Consider the following 20,082-nt stretch of genomic DNA (forward strand, 5'->3'; position numbering starts at 1 on the left):
TAAGTGCGACGGGGGGACCTACATGATCTTGAATTGAGCCTAGACATCCTCTTACTATACGAATTCCAGTGCCAACCAACTTCTCATCTGCAGGTGAAACTACCGTTCACATTGGCCATACAATGTCCGACCATTTGCAGCTTCAAAAAGAGGGTCTCAAAAATAAAACAAAAATCATTGGAAAGAAACCAACAACTAAGGTTAGCAGTTGCCACGTCCTCATGACATAGTTAGCAATTGCAACGTCCTCATGACATACCCCCCTCTTGAAATCGCAAACATCCTCAATTGCATACCATAAATACACACCACTGATGATCTTGTGTTATCAACACTCTTTTATCATCGCATGTATCCGCAAGAAAGGTCGTCACACATAGATATAAATGACTTAATGAGACCTTCATACTTTTGTCATTTCCATCTATTACACTGAATTCATATGTACAATTAATGTGCTAGCGCTATCATTACCCCTCCTTTGCACACGTTGGATTGGGGCGTCAGTAGGTTGTAACCCAAAGGCTTCAAGGTAAAGCTGCAATACATTTGGTGACTCTAACAGTTCATGCTCTTCCATCCACTTTGCATCCATAGGCAGATAGTTCTTGAACTTCACCAAGTAGCGTCTTGCAACCTGCCCTTTTAGCTTTTCTGTCCTAATGTCCCAAAACTTGCTCAAAGTACCAGAATCTCATCAAGTTCCTCAACTTTTGGCTAATCCTCATCTGGCACATCACCCATGAAGGGTCTTAGAAGACTCACGTGAAACGCATTATGAATCTTCCACGCATCACGCAATTTCAGCCTGTAAGCCACATCGATGATCTTGTCAAGCACTTGAAAAAGGCCCATAATAACGCATGTTGAGCTTAGGAAACAGGCGTTCCTTGCCCTTCATCTTTTTTAACCTTGCCTCTTCTCGAACCTTAACAGAACCCAATCACCATACGATAACAACATTTCACGACGTTGACAATCAATAGCCTTTTTCTGCTTTGACTGAGTCTTCTCCAAGGCAACTTTAATTTTCTTATACATTTCATCCATGTTTTCAACATATAGATCTTCCTCAAAGATCTTGTCCTTTGTATGCAAAATGGGAGGAACTTTTTTGCCGCCTTCAACAATCTCAAAAGGTGCCTTGCCAGTCGACGAATGCACCGTATTGTTGTATGCATACTCAAGCATAGGCAAATACTGCACGAATGCACCGTATTGTTGTATGCATACTCAAGCATAGGCAAATACTATTCCCACTTGCCCTTATTATCTGACACATAGCATTTCAGTAGATCTACGACATTAGAATTAGCCTCTTCTGACTGTCCATCAATTTGTGGATGAAACGAAGACGAGAACTTGAGTGTAGTGCCCGATTGTGGCATACCATGGTACTTAACCACATTGTACATGAACAACCGTGCCATCTGGACAGATTTTATCTTCTTCCTAATAGGGATAAAATGGGCCTGCTTGTTGAACCTACAGATAATGGTCCATACACCATCATTCCCTGTTGGCGTTCTTGGAAGATCAAAGATAAAGTCTATAGCAATGCTTTCCAATGGCTTATCTGGAATCAGCGTGGTTGTAACAACCCTGGTGCCTTTTGCCTGTCAAACTTGACCTTTTGCATGCTCGCACAAAGGCAACCACATCTCTCCTCAAGGTAGGCCAATAGAAGAATGTCTCTACCGCTTTAACTGTCGCATCAATACCACGATGCCTTGCATACGGTGGGACATGACTCTCTTTCATGGCCTTATGTCGCAATGGCCTAGTGCCACAAAGTCTGCCATGCATCATCATAAAACCATCTCTGAGGAAGCAATGCTCATGATGTTGCCCCTCTTGCAATTGTTCAAAGATCCTTGCAAAAATCTTCATCAGTAACATACTGTTCCTTCATGTCATCCAACTCATGATGATAAGGAATTGACACGGCTGAAATTTGTGGCTTCCTTGATAACGCATCAACCACAACATTCTTCTTGCCTTCCACATGCATAATCTGGAAGTGGAACATAGAAAGAATGTTTGCCCATCGCATATGCTTTTCGGATAACTTTGATTGTGTCAAGAAGTATCGCAAGGTCTAATGGTCTATCTGGACAACAAAATCAACACCTTAAAGGTAGTGCTTCCAGCTAGAAAGCGCATGAATCACAGCCAATAGCTCATTCTCATAGACTTGCATAGTCCTCTCTGGCCCTTGCAAAATTCGGCTTTCATAAGCTACTACCTGTCCATCTTGCATTAGCACTGCTTCGATGCTACTGCCACACGTGTCACACTCGACCACAAATGACTTCCTGAGATCTGGCAAAACAATTACTGCATTTGAAGTCACCTTTTCCTATAAGAGACTAAAAGCTGAAATCTCTTTTTGGGTCCATCTGAAAGTGACCTCTTTCTTTTGCAAAGCATGAAGAGATGATGCTATCTCTGCAAAATTCCTGATAAACCTTCTATAGTAGGAACACAATCCCAAGAAGCTTCTGACATCGTGCACATTCTTCAAGTCTGGCCATGTCTTAATAGCTTCGACCTCTGCGGGATCCATTCTGACACCATCCTTTGAGATTATGTGGCCAAGAAAGTGGATCTCTTCTAGGAAGAATTCACTTTTCTTAGGATTGACAAGCAGCCTATGACTGCACAGCTCTTCGAACACAATGGTCGAGTGACGCTTATGCTCCTCTTCATTCTTCGAATAGACTATCATGTCATCGAAGACGTCCCAACAAACTGTTGATGCGAGCGAAAATTCCGGTCCATCATTCTGTTGAACGTGGCAGGAGCATTTGTTAGCCCAAACGGCATCACTAGAAACTCATAAAGATCAAATGTCGTTCTAAACGTGATCTTGTGCACATCCTCTGGCCTTCTACGAATCCGATGGTACCTACTCTTAAGGTCTATCCTGCTGAAAATTGCAGCACCCTCTAAACAATCGAGAATATCATCAATTCTAGGAATAGGAAACCTATTCTTGATGGTATTCTTATTCAACACACGGTAATCAATACACATGTGCCATGAGCCATCCTTTTTCTGCACTAGGAGCACTGGGGAGCAAAAGGGTGAAGAACTAGGCTGAATCAGCCCCTTCTCTAATAACTCCTCAACCTAACCCATAATCTCTTTCTGGTGCGCCGCACTAACCCTGTAGGGAGGTCTATTTGGTAGGCTACACCCTGGCACAAAATCTATCCAATGGTCCTCCGGTTTCTCTGGTGGCAATTGCGACGGTAATGAATCAGAAAAACAATCACTAAACTCTTGCAAAAATGCTGAACTTTCTTTATCTAACACAGATAAATTTGACTGACAATTATCTGAGACATCACGTACAAAAATCAAGTACTCAGAAAGATGATTTTTCATTACAGAAGTGATAGCCGAAGCAGATACAATAGAGACAAGCTCCCCTTTGAGCTTCACATCCAAAACATGAGTTTTGCCCCTATGTTGAAGGGTGATCGTCTTGTCGAAGGCATCCAGCACACCATGTACTCTGAACATCCACAGAATTCCAAGTAGCGCATCGCACCCTTCCAATGGCATGATATAAAATTCTTATGTGTCTACATATGACTGAATATGCAGACGCAGCTTTCCAATAATGGGAGTAACACACTCTGAGTAGCCAGGACATGTCAACCCTGCCTCTACTATGTACCCCATCTCTTCAGCTTTGGTGCCCAGCTTCATAGCTAACTCGGGTGAGAGAAAGTTTGCTTTGGCACTTGGATCAAAGAACATGAGTGCCGTATGATCTCTAACTTTACCCCATGTTCTGCATAACTCACTGGCATCTGTACTAGGCCTATCAGCCACCATATCTGGCACCAAACCTGCCATGGGTTTAGGCTTCTTGCCTTTCTAGTCTTCTTTATCATCTGAGTAAGCTGGTCTTTTCCTTTGTGGACAATTGGTAACAAAGTGACCAGGCTACTCGCATATAAAGCATTTATTTTCAGCCATTAGGACCTTCTTTTCCTCGAGCGACTTGCGCACAAAAGGCTTCCTTTCTGTTTCTTTGCCTGCGCTCCAGAAGTCTTGGCAGAATCCTTATCTTTGGTGGCTTTTTCTGACCCTTGTGACGCTTCAGGAGCCGTTTTCACAAAGAGCTTCTGCACTGAATTTTTCTTTTGCTACCCTCCTTTCTCGTTGCTCGGAAACCCACTGTCCTCTCCTTTCAACAAGGCAAGAGCAGTGTTAGCAACTTCCATGAGCTGGGTGAGGAGAGCCACTTTGTTCTTGGTACAGTAGTCCCGAAGCCCTTTAGGCAACCCACAACAGTACTTCTCTATTTGCTCTGTCAATGGCACAAATCTGTAGGAGGTCACTGAGAGTAACGCTTTACAAAACCTCCGATTGTACACCAGCAAGCTCTTGCATGTAGCGGAAGTAAGCCGGTGCCAATCTGTTATGATGTCGGCTTCAAATTCATTTGACAACCAAGCAGATGCAAACATTTGCTTGAAGTAAACCCAAGTGGCAGGTGCCTGTCCTTGCATTAACAGTGTCGTCCACCAGGTAAGCGCATTGTCCTTCAAGAAAGTGGCAGCTTTCCTAACCTTAAGAGTCCTTTGTAAAATTCCCTCCTACACAAGCTGTATCAAACTGCTGGAGGAAAGCGAGAGCCTTTGCTTTATCCTCGAAGCCACTGAAAGTGCTGAACTTTACAGCTGCACCACCTTCTTTGTAAGCTTTCAGCTTTTCCAGTGCCCCCAAATTGTCATAGGGCACTGTAGTAGGCATGCACATCTTGGCCATTAACATTTTGCGTCAAAGGTGCCATATCGCTGCTGTCCAGAAAAACCAGCCATGCCAAAATGACCCTACAGCACCCCAAACTAGCCCTGGTTGCTCTGAAAACCTTGCCGCATGCCAATGCTACCATACATGGGGTTCGGCATCATGCTTGCATACCCCCGAACACTGTTCCTGGCATGTACAGCTGACTTCCAGGCGCATAACCAGCCAAACTCTCGAATACAGATCCATCCCCAAAATACCCAGGATGTACCGTGGGTGGTGGAAAAAATTGTGCATTGCCTGGTAACCAAATCCCTGTCCATTCAAGATAGCATGCGCGCTCTGAAAGGTGGCGGGTTGAACAGGCATAACCTGTGGAATAGACGTTCTAACCACCTGTTCAAGGACAAGAGGAACCTGTTTTGGAGCCCTTGACTCCGCAACATGCAAGTGTTCCCTATCCTACTGAGATGCATGAAGTACTTGGGCTTGAACCTCAACAAGCTCTATTCACGGTGTAGGTTGCCTATTTTGCTATAGCACCGGTGGCGCTTGTAAGAACTCCATAGACCTTGGGTTCTGCACCAGTTGCAAAAACACATTCACCGCAAGAACTAACTGAATCTTGAATGCATCATCCTCAAGTTGCCCAATCATAAAGCCCTGTACTGGAGGGACACTCACATCAACAAGAGGGACAGACTGACGTGGCCGTGAGCTCTCGCCAATCGCGAACACCATAGGAATTTCCTGTCTGTCCATCGAAGAGGAACCCTCTTCCATAATGCCCTTCCCTTTGTCGGCCGTAGTGTAATCCTGTGTTCCTATACTCTGTGTCTTTACCCAAAACAACCGAGGCTCACTCTTTGAGGAAAAAGTGATTGATGTCCTGAAAATGGAACCTTGAAACCGGCCCATGGGGCGGTAGCCTTTGGCTTTCACCGGAAATTCTTTACTTTAGACACACACAAAGCACTTTACAACGGGAATGAGCACTTAAGCACACACACGGCTCGGAAGCTAGAATGCTCCGAGCAGACGCCGACAACCTGTAGGCCCCAAAATTGGCGCCACTTTCCGTATTTCTTTATACTTTAAGAGGGTAGATTACAAAGAAGAGTCCGGGGAACTCTTTACCTGTATCCAGCTAGATAATACCTGTTTTGGTAAAATTTCGGCAACATAACAACCCCAAAACTTGCCCGAAACCAATTCCCCTGTTGGAACTCACTTCCACTCGCATAAACCCTCTGATTCCTGCCCAAAAACAGTAAATTCAACTCACTGTATTTACTGGTTTTTGCCTTGTTTTCAACCCTAAACAGTCCTTGAACTGCCCTCTAGCAATGGGGCACTATTCCCAAGGGTTTTGGCGTCCGTATGGCTGAAAAACAGTCAAAATACAACACATAACCAACGCTGAAATCGCACCTGTACGGTGAGGTTATCACCCTCACCAGTGCCTGCTTTTGGAGCAACAGTTAGCTACTCCTATTCTTGTTCAGAGAGGCTCTTGCCTCAACAAAAACGCATGTAACCACACAGCTACACATGAGTCAAATGAAGAGCCCTCTTGTGGGGCATCACATTATTGCACGTAGGGGAGAGAAAGAGCAATGTAGAGTGTGCAAGACACCACTTCTTGCACTACATTGTACATGAGAGGGAAAGCTTGCACACAATAGCTCTTAACCTGTGGCGGGAGCTTGCAAATGAGCCTCCCAGCTAGATATTCAACGCCACTTCTTGCATGAGGAAAGTGCACCAAATTGTGCCACTTGGAGCGTTTATAAGCAATTTCCCGTTTCGGGGTTGCCGCCTAAAAATCTCCCAACTGGTTGCCCAGTTGACTTTGCAGCAGAGTTCTAAAATGTTCCTCTTGTCATTCTGGAGATAATGACGCGAATAGATTTCATGGCCCAAAATAGCAGTTCCCTAATTTTTAGGAGATGCGCTCCCATTGGTCTTCTAACCATCTATCCCCATTGGGACCGCATCCAAAAATGCAATGTGGCCAAACTGTCGGGTACTTTCCTTTGATGACCCCACCTTGACTTTGTGCCTTTATTGAGTTCACTTCCTATTATCCACCAACTTGCTAATTGCGATGGGGGGACCTACATGATCTTGAACTGAGCCTAGACATCCTCTTACTATACAAATTCCAGTGCCGACCAGCTTCCCATCTGTAGATGAAACTACCGTTCACATTGGCCATACAATGTCCGACCATTTGCAACTTCAAAAAGAGGGTCTCAAAAATAAAACAAAAATCATTGGAAAGAAATCAACAACTAAGGTTAGCAGTTGCCACGTCCTTGTGACAGATGGTCATGGTGAGATTCGAAATCCATTTTTCTGTGATTTGTCATGTGATGTCCTGTGATGTCCTGTGATGTGAGTGTTGTTTTGTACAAGTGCTAGATGTGTCGTGTCTAGTGCGTCGGTACAAACAATCAATGTCTACTAAGACAGTTTATGGCCTCTGTCTGTTTTGCAAGCGTAATCGATAGCGATTACAATTTTTTCAAGAGGGGGGTATGTCACATCCTGATGACGTCGCATGACCAGTGGTATCAAGTAAAAGGTTTTCACCTTATAAGTTGCCCCAACTTCTGGACATTGGCAAAGGCATGGCCTGGGGACATATAGACCATAAAAACAGAGCGATGCCCAACTGTACGGGCGCTCGAAATTCATGCTGACTGGTTGACGTGCCAATGTACGAAACCTCTGCGTTTTACGCTGCTTGTACGAACACTCCACGTTTTACAAACAGCAGTATGGAATTCCATTTTTAGCGCTGGCAGCTTTTGGGGCAGTTTTGCTTTTGATTTTTATAAGCTATTGGGCCTCTGCTTTTAGCAAACCTTGCAACTCTTAATAAGGACCCTAGGGTTCACTCTGCAGGGCATCTCGACGTAGAGTCTGAGAGCGAGCACCCGCGGGTCGATTATACTTTGCTCAAAGATTAATATAAAAATAAAATACCAAAAGGGGCACTAGTCTTTGGGGCCAATATCTCTTGGCACGGAACTAAGCCACTTTTGGCCTTGCTTTTGGACCAGAAGCTTTTGAGTTTGAAGGCTTTTCATGTAAAGTACTTTTAGGGCCTAGGGCCTTTAGATATGAGGCCATGGGCTCATTCTCTGGCATGCTTCCCGGAAAAGGTGCAGAGTCTGGAGTACCATCTTGTACTATATTGATGCAATATAAAGAAATACTGAAAGGGGCACCAAGATTTGGGGCCAATACTCTTTGGGATGGAATTCCGCCACTCCGTGTCGCATGTCGTCTCTCTCTCTCAGTTCAGTTGATATTGAAGTGCTAAAAGTTTGTTCAATCTGTTCTTTTCTATTGGCACGTGGTGCCCATCTTGTGACATGTCGCCACCGAGTAAGAGCATGGATCATTGCCAAAAGCTCTCTCTCATAAATCTGTGCTGCCAATTTTGGCCTTGAAAACAATCCGCTTTCATAGGCAATCACGTGGCCTTCTTGCATTAAGACCGCTCCCAGACTACAACCACAAGCATCACAATATACTTCAAATGACTTTTGCAACTCCGGCAAAGTCAACACTGGTCCAGTAGTCAGTTTTTCTTTTAAGTGTCTGAAAGGCAGTCACCTCTGTCGGTCCCCACGAGAAAGGGACTCCTTTCTGAGTCAATATGTGCAAAGGGAAAGCTACCTCTGCAAACTTTCGAATGAACCGCCGGTAGTAAGAACACGAGCCCAAGAAGTTTCTAACTTCATGAACATTCTTCAAATCTGGCCAGTCACGTATAGTCTAATCTTGGTCGGGTACATCTGTACTCCTACTGCTGAGACGATGTGTCCCAAAAAGTGTATCTCCGACAAGAAAAACTCACTCTTTTTGGCAGTGATAACTAATTTGTGATCACGCAGTGCCTAAAAGACCTACAGCAGATGGTGTCGATGTTCTGCTTCATCCTTGGAGAAGACTATAATGTCATCAAAGAAAGTGCCGACAAAAGATCGATACTCTCGAAAATCCTGTCCATCATTCAGTTGAAAGTCGCCGGAGCATTGGTAAGGCCAAAAGACATCACCAAAAATTCATACAAACCGAAACTTGTCCAAAAGGCTGTCTTGTAGACATCTCCCGGAGCGATTCTGATTTGATGATATCTATTTTTCAAATTAATCCTGCTGAAACAAGAGGATCCCTGAAGTCGGTCAAGAATATCATCGATCCTTGGAATCGGAAATCTGTTTTTGATAGTGATTTTATTGAGAGCTCTGTAATCAATGGACATTCTCCAAGATCCGTCTTTCTTTAATTAAAACCGGCCCGTAGGGCGGTAGACTTTGGCTTTCACCCGCTTCTTTACTTGATAACTTCACTTGACTTTACGACATAGAGGAACTTCACAAAGAAACATGTGACTGAAATTCAACACTTCAAGACAAACCACGGCCTGGCAGCTAGAGTGCTACCAAGCGCACAGCGACACCCTGTAGGCCCCAAAGACTGGCACCCCTTTCGGTATTTCTTTATTATTGTAACACTTGGGAAAAACCTGCATGCAAGTTCCTACGCGCTGCCCCGCTTTGACCGGGCTGAAAATGGCCTACTTTAACCCGATTTCAGTAGCATAACCGCAACTGGAGGCTTCACAAAAAAAATCCCCATGCCAAAGGTGACTGTCCCGGCGCATACAGACACTTTCCCAAACCTGGCGAGAATCTGCAGCACGCTGAATTCTCTGTTTTCTGCCCCAAAAATGCACCAGAACACCTGTATAGCGATCCCCTCGCTTCCCCGAAGCCCCTAAGGGTATTAGGGATCAATTAGGGTCAAAACCCTAAACCTGCAAAAATACACAGCAAGCTGTATTTTTCTGTTTTGGGCTCCATTTCGCGTGCCAGTCGCATCCGTAGCAAGCCCTTGAGCTCCCGCACATGTAGGGCTACTTGCCCTTCGAATCGGACAAGATTTCTCACGTGAAATCTCTCTAAATTCACATGTACCTACGGGGGATTAGCCACTAGCTAATCCAGTACCTGTGCAAGAGGCTCTTGCCTCGGCAATCGCGCATGAACCCACACAACTGTACATAAAGATGAAAAGCCTTCAAGCGGGGCATCACGTTTCTGTACTCAAAGGGGAAGACAGATGCACGAGAGCGGAATCGTCGTGCTACATAGAGCAAGGGAGAAGGCAAGCTTTCCATTAAAGCTGTGATCATCTGCACCCACTACTCACACACACTGTAGTCACTTATTAAGTCAAAGCAGCCCCCTCTCTCAATTTGGGCGTCCCTTCTGCATGCAGATATGGCAGAATCAGCCTGGAGCCGCCAAGTGTCCACTTTGCCTCTTTCAAGTTAATTTCCTAGTACCCACCAACTTATAAGTGTAGCGAGGGGCCTAAATGACTTTGAACTGAGTCTAGACACCCTTTTACGGCTCGGATTCCACTGCCGACTGACCCGACCATCTCGTGGCGACCTGTCCTTCCCGTCTGCGGGTGAAAGTCTCGGCCGTCGGCCATTTCACACTGGCCATACAATATCCAGCCATTTGTGACTTCAAAAAGAGAGTCCCAAAAATTAAATTAAAATCATCGGAAAGAAAATGACAACTAAGGTTAGCAATTGCCACATCCTCGTGACATTAATACTAGCACATTCCTCTGCTACTCTCGAACTCTCTGGCCTGTCTTTAGTCTGTCCTTGCTAAGCCTTTTTGAGACACTTTGCGGGAAGTGCCCTTGTTCACGCAACCACAACACTTCCCCTCTTTGATATAGTTAGCCCTTTCTTGAACAATCAGTCGGGATCGTGTATCCTTCTTTTCTTGAGAACTCTTTTTCTTTCTACTTTCATTGTTAGAGGTCTTTCTGGTCCTCTGAGTCAAGATCTCATTGAGATCATTGGATAGAATTCGACCTTTGTTCAAGGCAGTAGTCTCAGATCTATGTAGGGAGTCCGCAGCAAAACCGCTCAAACTGTTCCTTAGAGGTGACCTTCTTAAATGAAGAGGTTGATAGAAAAGAGTCCCAAAAACTCTCGCAATAAGCGTCCAAAGAATCTCCCTTGGTCATCCGAAGATGGTTCTAAGCGGTTCGTACATCCCATTCGTACTCTCGAAACAACCAAGAAGAAATAAAGAGTCTTTTAAATTTCAACCACTTGACTGGAGCTTCTTTCCTCAGAAGAAGAGTGGACCACCATGTTCGAGCATTCCCTTTGAGAAAAGATCCAGCCCTCCTAATCTTGGAGTGCTCTGGTAGTGACCTCCAGAGAAGGCTATGTCAAAGTGCTTGATGAAGGCCAAAGCCCTTGGAGCATCTCAAAATCCAGAAAAGGACTCAAATTTTATCGATTGTCCACCTTCTTTAAATTCTTTTGTTTTCTTGCTCTCGTCCTCGAGGAAGTCATATTGGTTGGCTTTGTAGAAGTGCTTCTTCTTTGCATAAAACATATGGTCATTGGAGTTTGAACTGTCAGAGGATGACTCCTCCGTAGAGCTATCAGAAACTGGGCGAAATCTGAGTTTTTCTTACCCTTTCCGAAGCTTTGCTTTTTGCTTCTCTTGTTGCCCTTTATGTCCTCCTCGCTCGCTAGAAGGACTGTCTGCAAAAGAGGAAGAAGAAGAACTGGGTAGTCCTTTAAAACGTACACGCTTCTTCTGCTTTCTTGAAGATGCAAACGAAGATTGACGGCCGAAATAACCAAGGTAGTCAATCCCCTTCTTGCGCTTTTTCAATTGCTTTTTGGATTGATTCTTCGTGTCCAAAAGCTGACTGATCTGAGATGGCTCCAAAGACTGGCGTCCCTTTCGATATTTCTTTTTATATTAATTTGTGTGCAAAGTACAAAAGTCTGTCGGAACTCACACTCAAACTATACGTCCACATGCTCTAAAGAGTGAGTCCCAAAGGACTTATTTATTCTTACAATGGATGCCCAAAAGCAGAGCCCCAAAATCTTTTAAACTCAAAAGCTCTCAAACTCAAAAGCAATTGTAACCAAAAGCTACCAAATTCAACCAACGTAATTTTCGAAATCAGTACGTATAGCCACGTCAGCAAGTCAGTGTGTTTTGCGAAAATCTGCCACGTCAGTAATCAACGCAATTTGCGGGGGTCCGTACATTGCCACGTCAGCCTATCGGCGGATTTCACAGGATCTGTCTGCTGCCACGTCAACAGTGTGTGTGTGTCAGGGGGCCTACCACATTACCAGTTTGTGACATATTGCTTTCCGGCGAGGATCTGCTTTCGGGAATGGAATCGCGGATGCAACGAGGCTAAAGGGATGGTACAGTTGCAAAAACGTTGATGGCTGAAATCTGTCCAAAAACGCTAGTGCTCCTAGGATACTACTGAGAAAGAGACCACCTGCCGGGTGCAACACTTGGTGCACTACCCTCTATTGCCTCCTCTGCCTCACTGAGTGCCCAATGGGTTTCTTTTATAGTTTCTTAGCAATTTTCCCTACCTACCTTCCAACAAAAGTCACTTATTAATAAATATGTGAAAAATGTGTACTTTGGAAAAAAGGGTTCTATGCTCTGGAAAATGCTCATGCTGAAATGATTGTATTGTGCAAGAGAGGGTATGCAACTATGACTGGCCTGGACATGCATGTCCTGCTAGAGGCTCACAAAGTGTCGGGCTCACTCCTAGGCTAAGACTGACACTAGACCATGGCAGAAGCATGTCCATGTGGCGCAAGTGAAGTGCGCACGTGACATGTGTAGTCCGAGTTTAGGCTATTTCCATGGCCATGTAGCCTCCAGCAAGCTTGCTGAATTTTCCTTATGCCTTCCGAGTGCTCCCACATGCCTCCTTGGCCCCTCTCCATATTTTCCCACACTTTGCCCCATTTTCTAAGTCGTGGGGACTAATGTGTGGAATGAGCAAACAGCCTATGGAACTTATAAGGGGCATGAGGGTACTGCTCAGGTGGCATGCAGCCCAACAAGGCGCCCCTTATGGGCAGCCCTAGGCCACAAAAGTAGCAAGCCATGCAGAGGGGGGTATACCTACGTTTTTTAGGGGCCATCCCTCCCCAACGTTTCCAGTGGGTGTTTTTTTGTGTTTCTTTGTGGCAATTCCGGGCAACCTAGAGGCTTTACCCGTGAGGTTTTTTCTTTGGAGGGCAGCAATAGCCAAGCGACCTCATATGGAGAGCACTCACCCTATGCAGGTGTAGTCCATGGTGAGCAAAGACTGAATTCATGACACATTGAGGACCTCAGGATGCTTGGGGTTGCTATCGATCTTGAGGCCGAGTCAAAGGTCTCATGTGCAGGAGCAAATGGTAGTAGCAATAGCAATTGTGTGTACGAAGGGTCTATCCATCGAGGGCAAGTCACATCTATGCGAGACCACCCTTGGTCACTTGTATAGATCAGATTGTCATGTCTCTATCTATCTTAGTGATATCTCTTCTACGGGCTTATGTAATGTCTTCAGCCTTGTAATTAGATTATTAATACAAAGGGTTCCAAGCCTACTTTTACTTGTGAGAGAGAGAAAGAGAGAGAGAGAGGTGAAGCTGGCAACTCGATAACTCCAAAGACTGAATGATACATAATGACAAGAGAGAGGACAGGAGCTGCACTGATATAGTGAGCCAACTCCGAGTCGAGCAAAACCACAAAAATTAGAAAACACTAGAAAACCCACAAAATTGAGAACAAAAATATAAAATGGGCAAGATGCCTTATGCAAACACTATATGTGCCTAGAATCCCTACCAAAAGAGTGAAAGGGTGGCCAACCCACAACTAAGGGCTTGTGCGTACATACGAAAAGCTGTAAGCAGTATTGAAGGTGAACATAAAGCTCTAGCAAGATGGCCATCCTCTATGACTATGTTTTTGAGACATTATTTCTGGTTGTCTAAATAGCATGCCCACATGGCACATAGAGACGGCATGCAAGTGACCTTTCTTCTTGCTTAAGGTGATGCTATGTAGGATCCAGTCTAGCAAATCCTCTCTTAGACACTCCAATCGCACTCATAAGCACATCTTGGCACCAAGATATGCATTCAAATTTAGTGAAAAGCTCTAAAGACACAAGACACACTTGGTCATAATCAAGCATGGAAGTAACAATTGAACAAAATAAATTTTATGACAAAAAAAATATGGTAGTTTATAGAACATATACGCCCTTAAAGATGAAGGTAATCTACACAGTCTAAACAAAAAATCTGCAAAATCTCGGCGGTCCACAACTTAAGATGTTCCTTTTTCCTGTCTACCCTCAAATGGCACAAACGTATAAAACCTTGAGTATTCGCTTTCCCAAGAGAGAGTATAGTTTCTAAATTCACAGTTGTTTAACCACGAGACTAAATTCGGCTACATGGTGCATCAATATAGCACATGGATAGTGAAACGTCCTTAAATAATGTCGAACACGGCCAATAGTGAGCAAAGAGCTAGGTGTTAATACAATGTACATGCTCCCTCACAAAATATAGCATACCACAATATAATGCTATATTTTATCATGGCTCCAAAAATGCAAGGCAGATTGCCCATAATCAAGTGCAGCCCAACGATAAGTACTAAAATAAAGAGGTGATTGAAAGGAAATATGCACCACTATGCACAGAAAAACTAAATAGGACAAAACTTTCATTCACATGCCCGCTAAAACGCTTTAAACAAATACCTGGGGATGTACCCAAAAGCATGCTCACATTCATTTACATAAATGTTGTCTGAAAAAGTAGATTGACTGTAGATTTGTAAGCTAGGGCTTTGAAAATGAGCGATGAAGTTTTGTGCCATATTTCAAAAGTATACACAAAATTGAAAGAGCCTACAGATGCTAGGCAACAGGTATAGCAACAAGAAAGCTAGTTGCTGGTGCATCCAGTGTGGAATTAAAAGTGAACAAAAGAAAGACCAACAACTCAACCAGGTTAGTCTTGGGAAGTCTCTGAAAGCAAGAAATGTAAACAAACAAGACATTGGGACTGCAAACACACTAGGTTTTCCACTTAAGGCCGTGTCAGCAGTGACTTTAATCAAATCTCAAACCATCAATCAACACCATTCTTAAGCTGATATTCAAAGCAGCAGATCTGCCTTTTTTTCCACAGCATTTCCCTTCTACAAATTTCTTCTAGGTTAGTACACTCGTCCCAAAATCAATTATCATCAGTGTGACTAGTTCAGTATATTGCTGCAGTATTTTCCCTTCACATGAAAGTTACACACACGATTAAGTTCCCACGGAAGTGGAAAAGTATTTTCTCTGGTCCATGATGCTACTTGCATGCGGCATCCCTGGAGACCACGTACGCTGAAGAAGCTTAAGAGCAAGGCCATATGCATTTTATCCACACTTATGCTTATAAGTACTACAGACGTAGGTAAACCATATTAGGTCCCTTAAAAGCTTTTCCTGATCACAAGAACAAACCTAACGCTGGAATGAAGAGAATGCTTATTTACACCCTTACGGCAAGTCATCTTAAAAAGACTTAAATAGACACATACACAACACACACACACATACATGAGAGTGTGTGTGAACACACACACACAAAATGCATGAAATATGTGTACGTCTGTGTGTGTGTTATGTATATATGTAAAGGTATGTGTGTATGTAAAAACTCTTTAACAAAATACAAAAAATCGGTAGAAAGACTAGAAAGCAGATAAGGTGACTTACTACAGAGTACAGTATAGTACGGCATACCTGCTGCATTGTTGACAAAAACGCTGCTCCGTACCTGCAACCACTACTTTTCCAGCTTTAGAATGAGGCTCACACACTTTATGCCTACGATGGTAGTCCTTGGCAGAAGTGAGATCTAATTTGCATCCTTCAACTTGACACCGTGGTATTGCAAAGGCTGTGCGAGCTTTTTTAGAAGCCAACACCGACCTTAGAGCTGGCTTGCTTGCAGTACCTTTAGAAACATCTTGAGAGTATGTCCGCTTGCCTAAGTGCAGACCAGTAAAAGAATCACCTGAGCCAGCTGAACCGGTGGCATTGCTACTATGCTGCTCATCATTCATACCAACACCCTTGGACGTACTGACAACACCTTTCTCCTCTTTAACTTCCACTGCAGAAATTTGTGTTTTTCCCCTAGTGCCTAGGACTTGCTGATGTTGTGCATGATGCATCGAACTAGCCTGTGGTGTGCCTGACTCAAAAACCCCTGCAAATCCATAGTCCATCTTTTTCCATGCAACATTCACACCCTTTTGAACTGTTTTCCCAGTAGGGCCTTGAGTGACATCAGAAATACAACCAGTAAAGGGCCCATTTTTTATGCCTGTGCAGGTGGTAACAATGGGAAGTACTCCTGTTGTGACACAAGAGACATTGCCATGGCTAGCCAGACCAGTGCTAAGCATCACGTTATTTGTGCTTTCTAAAGCTGAACCCACAAACTTGTTAACATGTTGCCAATTAATGTTTGATTCAGTGAGCTTTGTTGAAGACATTGGGTAAATGACCATGCCTCCTCCTCTGTTGTCTCCATTTGTGTGCTGACTTGCGTGCCGATCATCCAATGCAACATGCTTGGCTGAAGGTGTGGTCTCATCTGTGTACACAACAAGGCCCACTTCTTTGCTAATGTTATTGTTATGCCGGTTTGTATGCCACTCCACATGAGGTGCATCGTGCTTGGTTGAAGTCGTGGTACCCTTGGGAAGCGCTTGATCTTTCTTAGCTCCGTTAACAAGTCCATTATTGCTCATATGCCACTGTACTTGTAATGTATCATGTTTGCCCAAGGAAATGGCAGTTGTATTAGGCACCGAGGAACCCAATTCTTTGCTGATATGAGGAGAAACCCCATTCTTTCCAACACAGAGATCTGTTTCAAGTGCTCGAGAGATTCCAGATGACTTTCTAAGATCAGTCTCAACGCCATGACCTGGTAAATGGAATGTTTCTGCATCCCACTCCCAAGGGAAGGAAGTAGAATCCCAGGCCATGCATAATCTCAAATTGAGAAGACCCTCCACAGGCTCGGAGGAAACTTCTAGTTATGCCAGTTCTGGGTCGAAAACAATGTGAGAGCCACCGGCACCAACCTGACAAGAAACACTACCAAGTGAAAATCCATGACCCAAGAATTAAAACATATTTACTATACACACATGCATTAACAAGACATGCGCCTTATGGTGGCTTCAGAAAGTCCATCTTCTCTGCTGAACTCAAAAGTAAAGTAGGACAGAACTCATTTTCTTTTCCAAATATGAAAACTTGGACAATGAGTAGTACCTCAGCTTTAGACAGAACTGAAGAAGAGGTCTAATTCAGCGAGCAAGCCTCATGCTGTTCTGTACTACATATAAGGGATCCCCTCTTTGCTGCTAGCAAGCAAAGCCACGGGAGGGGGACCGGGGGTCCTTGCGTGTATATTTGGGTGCGCGTGCGTGCGTGTGTGTGTGTGTGTGTGTGTGTGTGTGTGTGTGTGTGAGAGAGAGAGAGAGAGAGAGAGAGAGCGGGGGGGGGCCGCAATGGGTACCTGGAGATAAAATGAAACGGGATGAAATGAAATGGCGCAGGCCAAGGTAGCCGCGTCACTGTGCGTTGCTAGAGCCAAGAGCTGGCGCTTCTCCCATAGCTAGCGCATCAGGTTATTGAGACTTAAAGCCTGTTTGAAGCATGGGGCCATCACTGCCATGGGCCACTTTACTGTTGTCCGGACGGAATCCACTCGCTCGCCTTGAAACCACCTGCCCTGCTAAGTTCAAACTTCAAACCATGGTTTCAAGACAAATACACCGCTAACCTAGGTACTTCGGGTATGTACTTACTTTCCCTTCGTTTGAGTACTTCCGGTTGAAGGCCGCAGCATCCTTCATTTATCCTTTAATGGAAAGTTTCAGGGCCCCTATCTGCTCAATTCTGTGCTTCAAAAAACCCTAAGTTTAGCGTAATCCCTCCTCTAAATTTTAGATTTGAAGGTGAGAAGACCTGCAAAATTTTAGATAAATTTAGTGTGAAAACCTTCAAATATTGTTAAGTTACCTCTCATATTTCTCATATGTAGGTTTTCTAAGTTTTTGGAACAAAGTTTTTTTCGAGCACTTCCGCTCATCATGCCCCACTCTTGCCCAACGCATGGGATCAATCCAACCCTCCCTCCCCCTCACCAATTCTCCCTAATAACCCCCACCTTGGCCTGCATCTGTCCCAATCCATCCTATCTTGCATTGGTGGACAAGCGTCTTCCTCACCCTCAAGAGCGTATCAGATATTAACAGCCAAAGTCTTCACTTATTCAAAGTCAAACCTCAATGTAATAACTATATGTCGGACCACTACCATGTGATGGTCACAATAGATGACAAGGTCAAGAAAATTTGAAATTATTGGGTTCACACTGACCTTCACTTGTTCGAGATCCAAGAGTATAAAGGACTATAGGCAAGCCTTCTCACTCCACACCCCTCCTACCAAGGCCTAGTGAGTTGTATTCAAGAATACACAAAATTGTCTCATTCACACAAGAAAGTGCAATCAAAAGGAAGAGAGGAGATCTTATTTGTGAGGAGCTAACTATTCTCAAGGCTAACCGCACTAGTGAAGAGGACCAGTCTCGTATCTCTATACTTCGAGCTCAAATTAGGCAAGAGAAGAAGCCAGCCCTCAAACACTCCACACTTTTCTTCGAGGGGAGGTGGGCTGGACAGGTCAACAGACTGTGTTCAAATCAATCATGGGAAAGAATGCTTGTGAAAAGGTCCCCCTTTTTTAGACCAAGGAACCGTGATTCATACAGTTGAAGAAAACCGTTGAATCCAATTTTGGAAACCCCCTTCAGCCCCAAGGAGGAGATGTGAGATGAAACCCTCTCCAAGTTGGTGCAATGGTTTGGGAGTGTAGAAGCTAATAATCTACCTCTCTCCCTAACAAATATCTATCTAGCAATTAGCTCTCTGAAGCCTAAGAACACCTCAGGTCTTGATGGACTCCTACTGAGTTCTTTCAAATCGTCAAGGAACTACTCTTCCCCTTCCTCCTTCAAATACGAGAAGAAGTCATTGACGTTGGGCCCTTCCATTCTCTATGAATACTAGCATTATAAGCTCTTGCACAAGAAAAAGCCCAAAGAAGTCCCCGGCAATTTGGTGACATCTAACTATGTTCAACACAGCCTACAAAATCTTTGCACGAGCAATAGCTGACAAGGTTTTGTAACGATACCCATAACCAAACCGACAATCATAAACATTTAAGAAATGCTAGCTATAACTATAGTTGAATTGAGATCGATAACCATGGCCATAACTAGAGCCGATATTGGTAGCCACAAGAAAAAATCATGGACAAGTCCATCAAAAACCATGCCAATAACCACGAGCAAAATGATACAAAAATGTATCTCTTTATAAACATCGAGAAACTATAGAATTTTAGAATATTGTACAGCCCGCAAAATCTATGGCATCTCATGAATGGAGACTCCAACCTATACCACATCACCCTGTGATCTCATACATGCACCGCATATAAGGGCATGCCATCTTATCAACCATATTTGACGAATCCACCTGAGAAATAAATTCAGAGAGTAAGATTTCTGCAAAGACCACTTAGCTCATTTTCTATTAATTTTATCCCATTAGCTTACTTATCAGTGTCTTTTTCCATCACTATGTGGTTCTACTTTTGCATACTTTTATGTATGATGTCGTGTTTCCAATCTAGTAGCAACCCTACTATCACGTGATAAATCTGCCATCATATATTCTATCTACTAGCACATTTTTTAATATACTATCTATCACTCACCTAGATACCTACTCTAATATACTATATGTTATGATCTACAACTATGTCTACTATCCGCTATAATTATCTATTATGAGTACGGGTATTATGCTTTTGTATATATACTAGATATGTGTACTATGTGCACCATAGCTAAATACTATATACTTGTATGTTGCACACATTGATGTATATTTGAAAGTGTATGTGTGTATTTATGTGCGTTTACATGCACATTGATGCATGTGCAAGAGTATATCATGTGTGCATGCCAACAAAATTACCAATTCTTTTTCATTTCCCCATTCCCTTTTTTGTTGCCGTTTCAATTTTCACTTTTGTTTTGGTTGAGTCTTATGACGATCCAAAATTCTCTCTAAAATTTAAAAAAAAAATATCGTTCATGTTATCTTTTCTAGTGTTGTTCTTGTTTCACCATTTCTTATAACTATGGTCTTGTGTCTTTTCATGGGTGTGTGTGAGTGTATGTGTGTGGACATTTTGGTGTGCATGTGTGTTCTAAATTACAAGTACAACTAAATTTTAGGCACTAAATCATAAATTAAGCAT

The 20,082-nt window shown here is 43.6% G+C and overlaps 1 protein-coding gene across 3 annotated transcripts in view; it reads right to left on the reverse strand.

The window, feature by feature from the left end:
• The window catches only part of LOC147422080 (uncharacterized), an 87,140-nt gene extending 69,725 nt beyond the window's left edge, over positions 1-17,415 (reverse strand). Inside the window, exons 1-2 of one of the 3 annotated variants that reach the window (XM_086503559.1) lie at positions 17,261-17,415; positions 15,466-16,820 (exon numbers count right to left, since the gene is read on the reverse strand). In XM_086503559.1, coding sequence (XP_086359685.1) covers positions 15,466-16,721 — 1,256 coding nt within the window. In that variant the 5' untranslated portion in view covers positions 16,722-16,820; positions 17,261-17,415. The other 2 variants (XM_086503557.1, XM_086503558.1) reach the window with 2 other exon arrangements.
• Between the last annotated feature and the right edge of the window lie 2,667 nt (positions 17,416-20,082).

The sequence above is a fragment of the Adiantum capillus-veneris genome, chromosome 27 (assembly GCF_014529385.1).
Source record: "Adiantum capillus-veneris isolate H3 chromosome 27, ASM1452938v2, whole genome shotgun sequence".
Lineage (NCBI taxonomy): Eukaryota > Viridiplantae > Streptophyta > Polypodiopsida > Polypodiales > Pteridaceae > Adiantum > Adiantum capillus-veneris.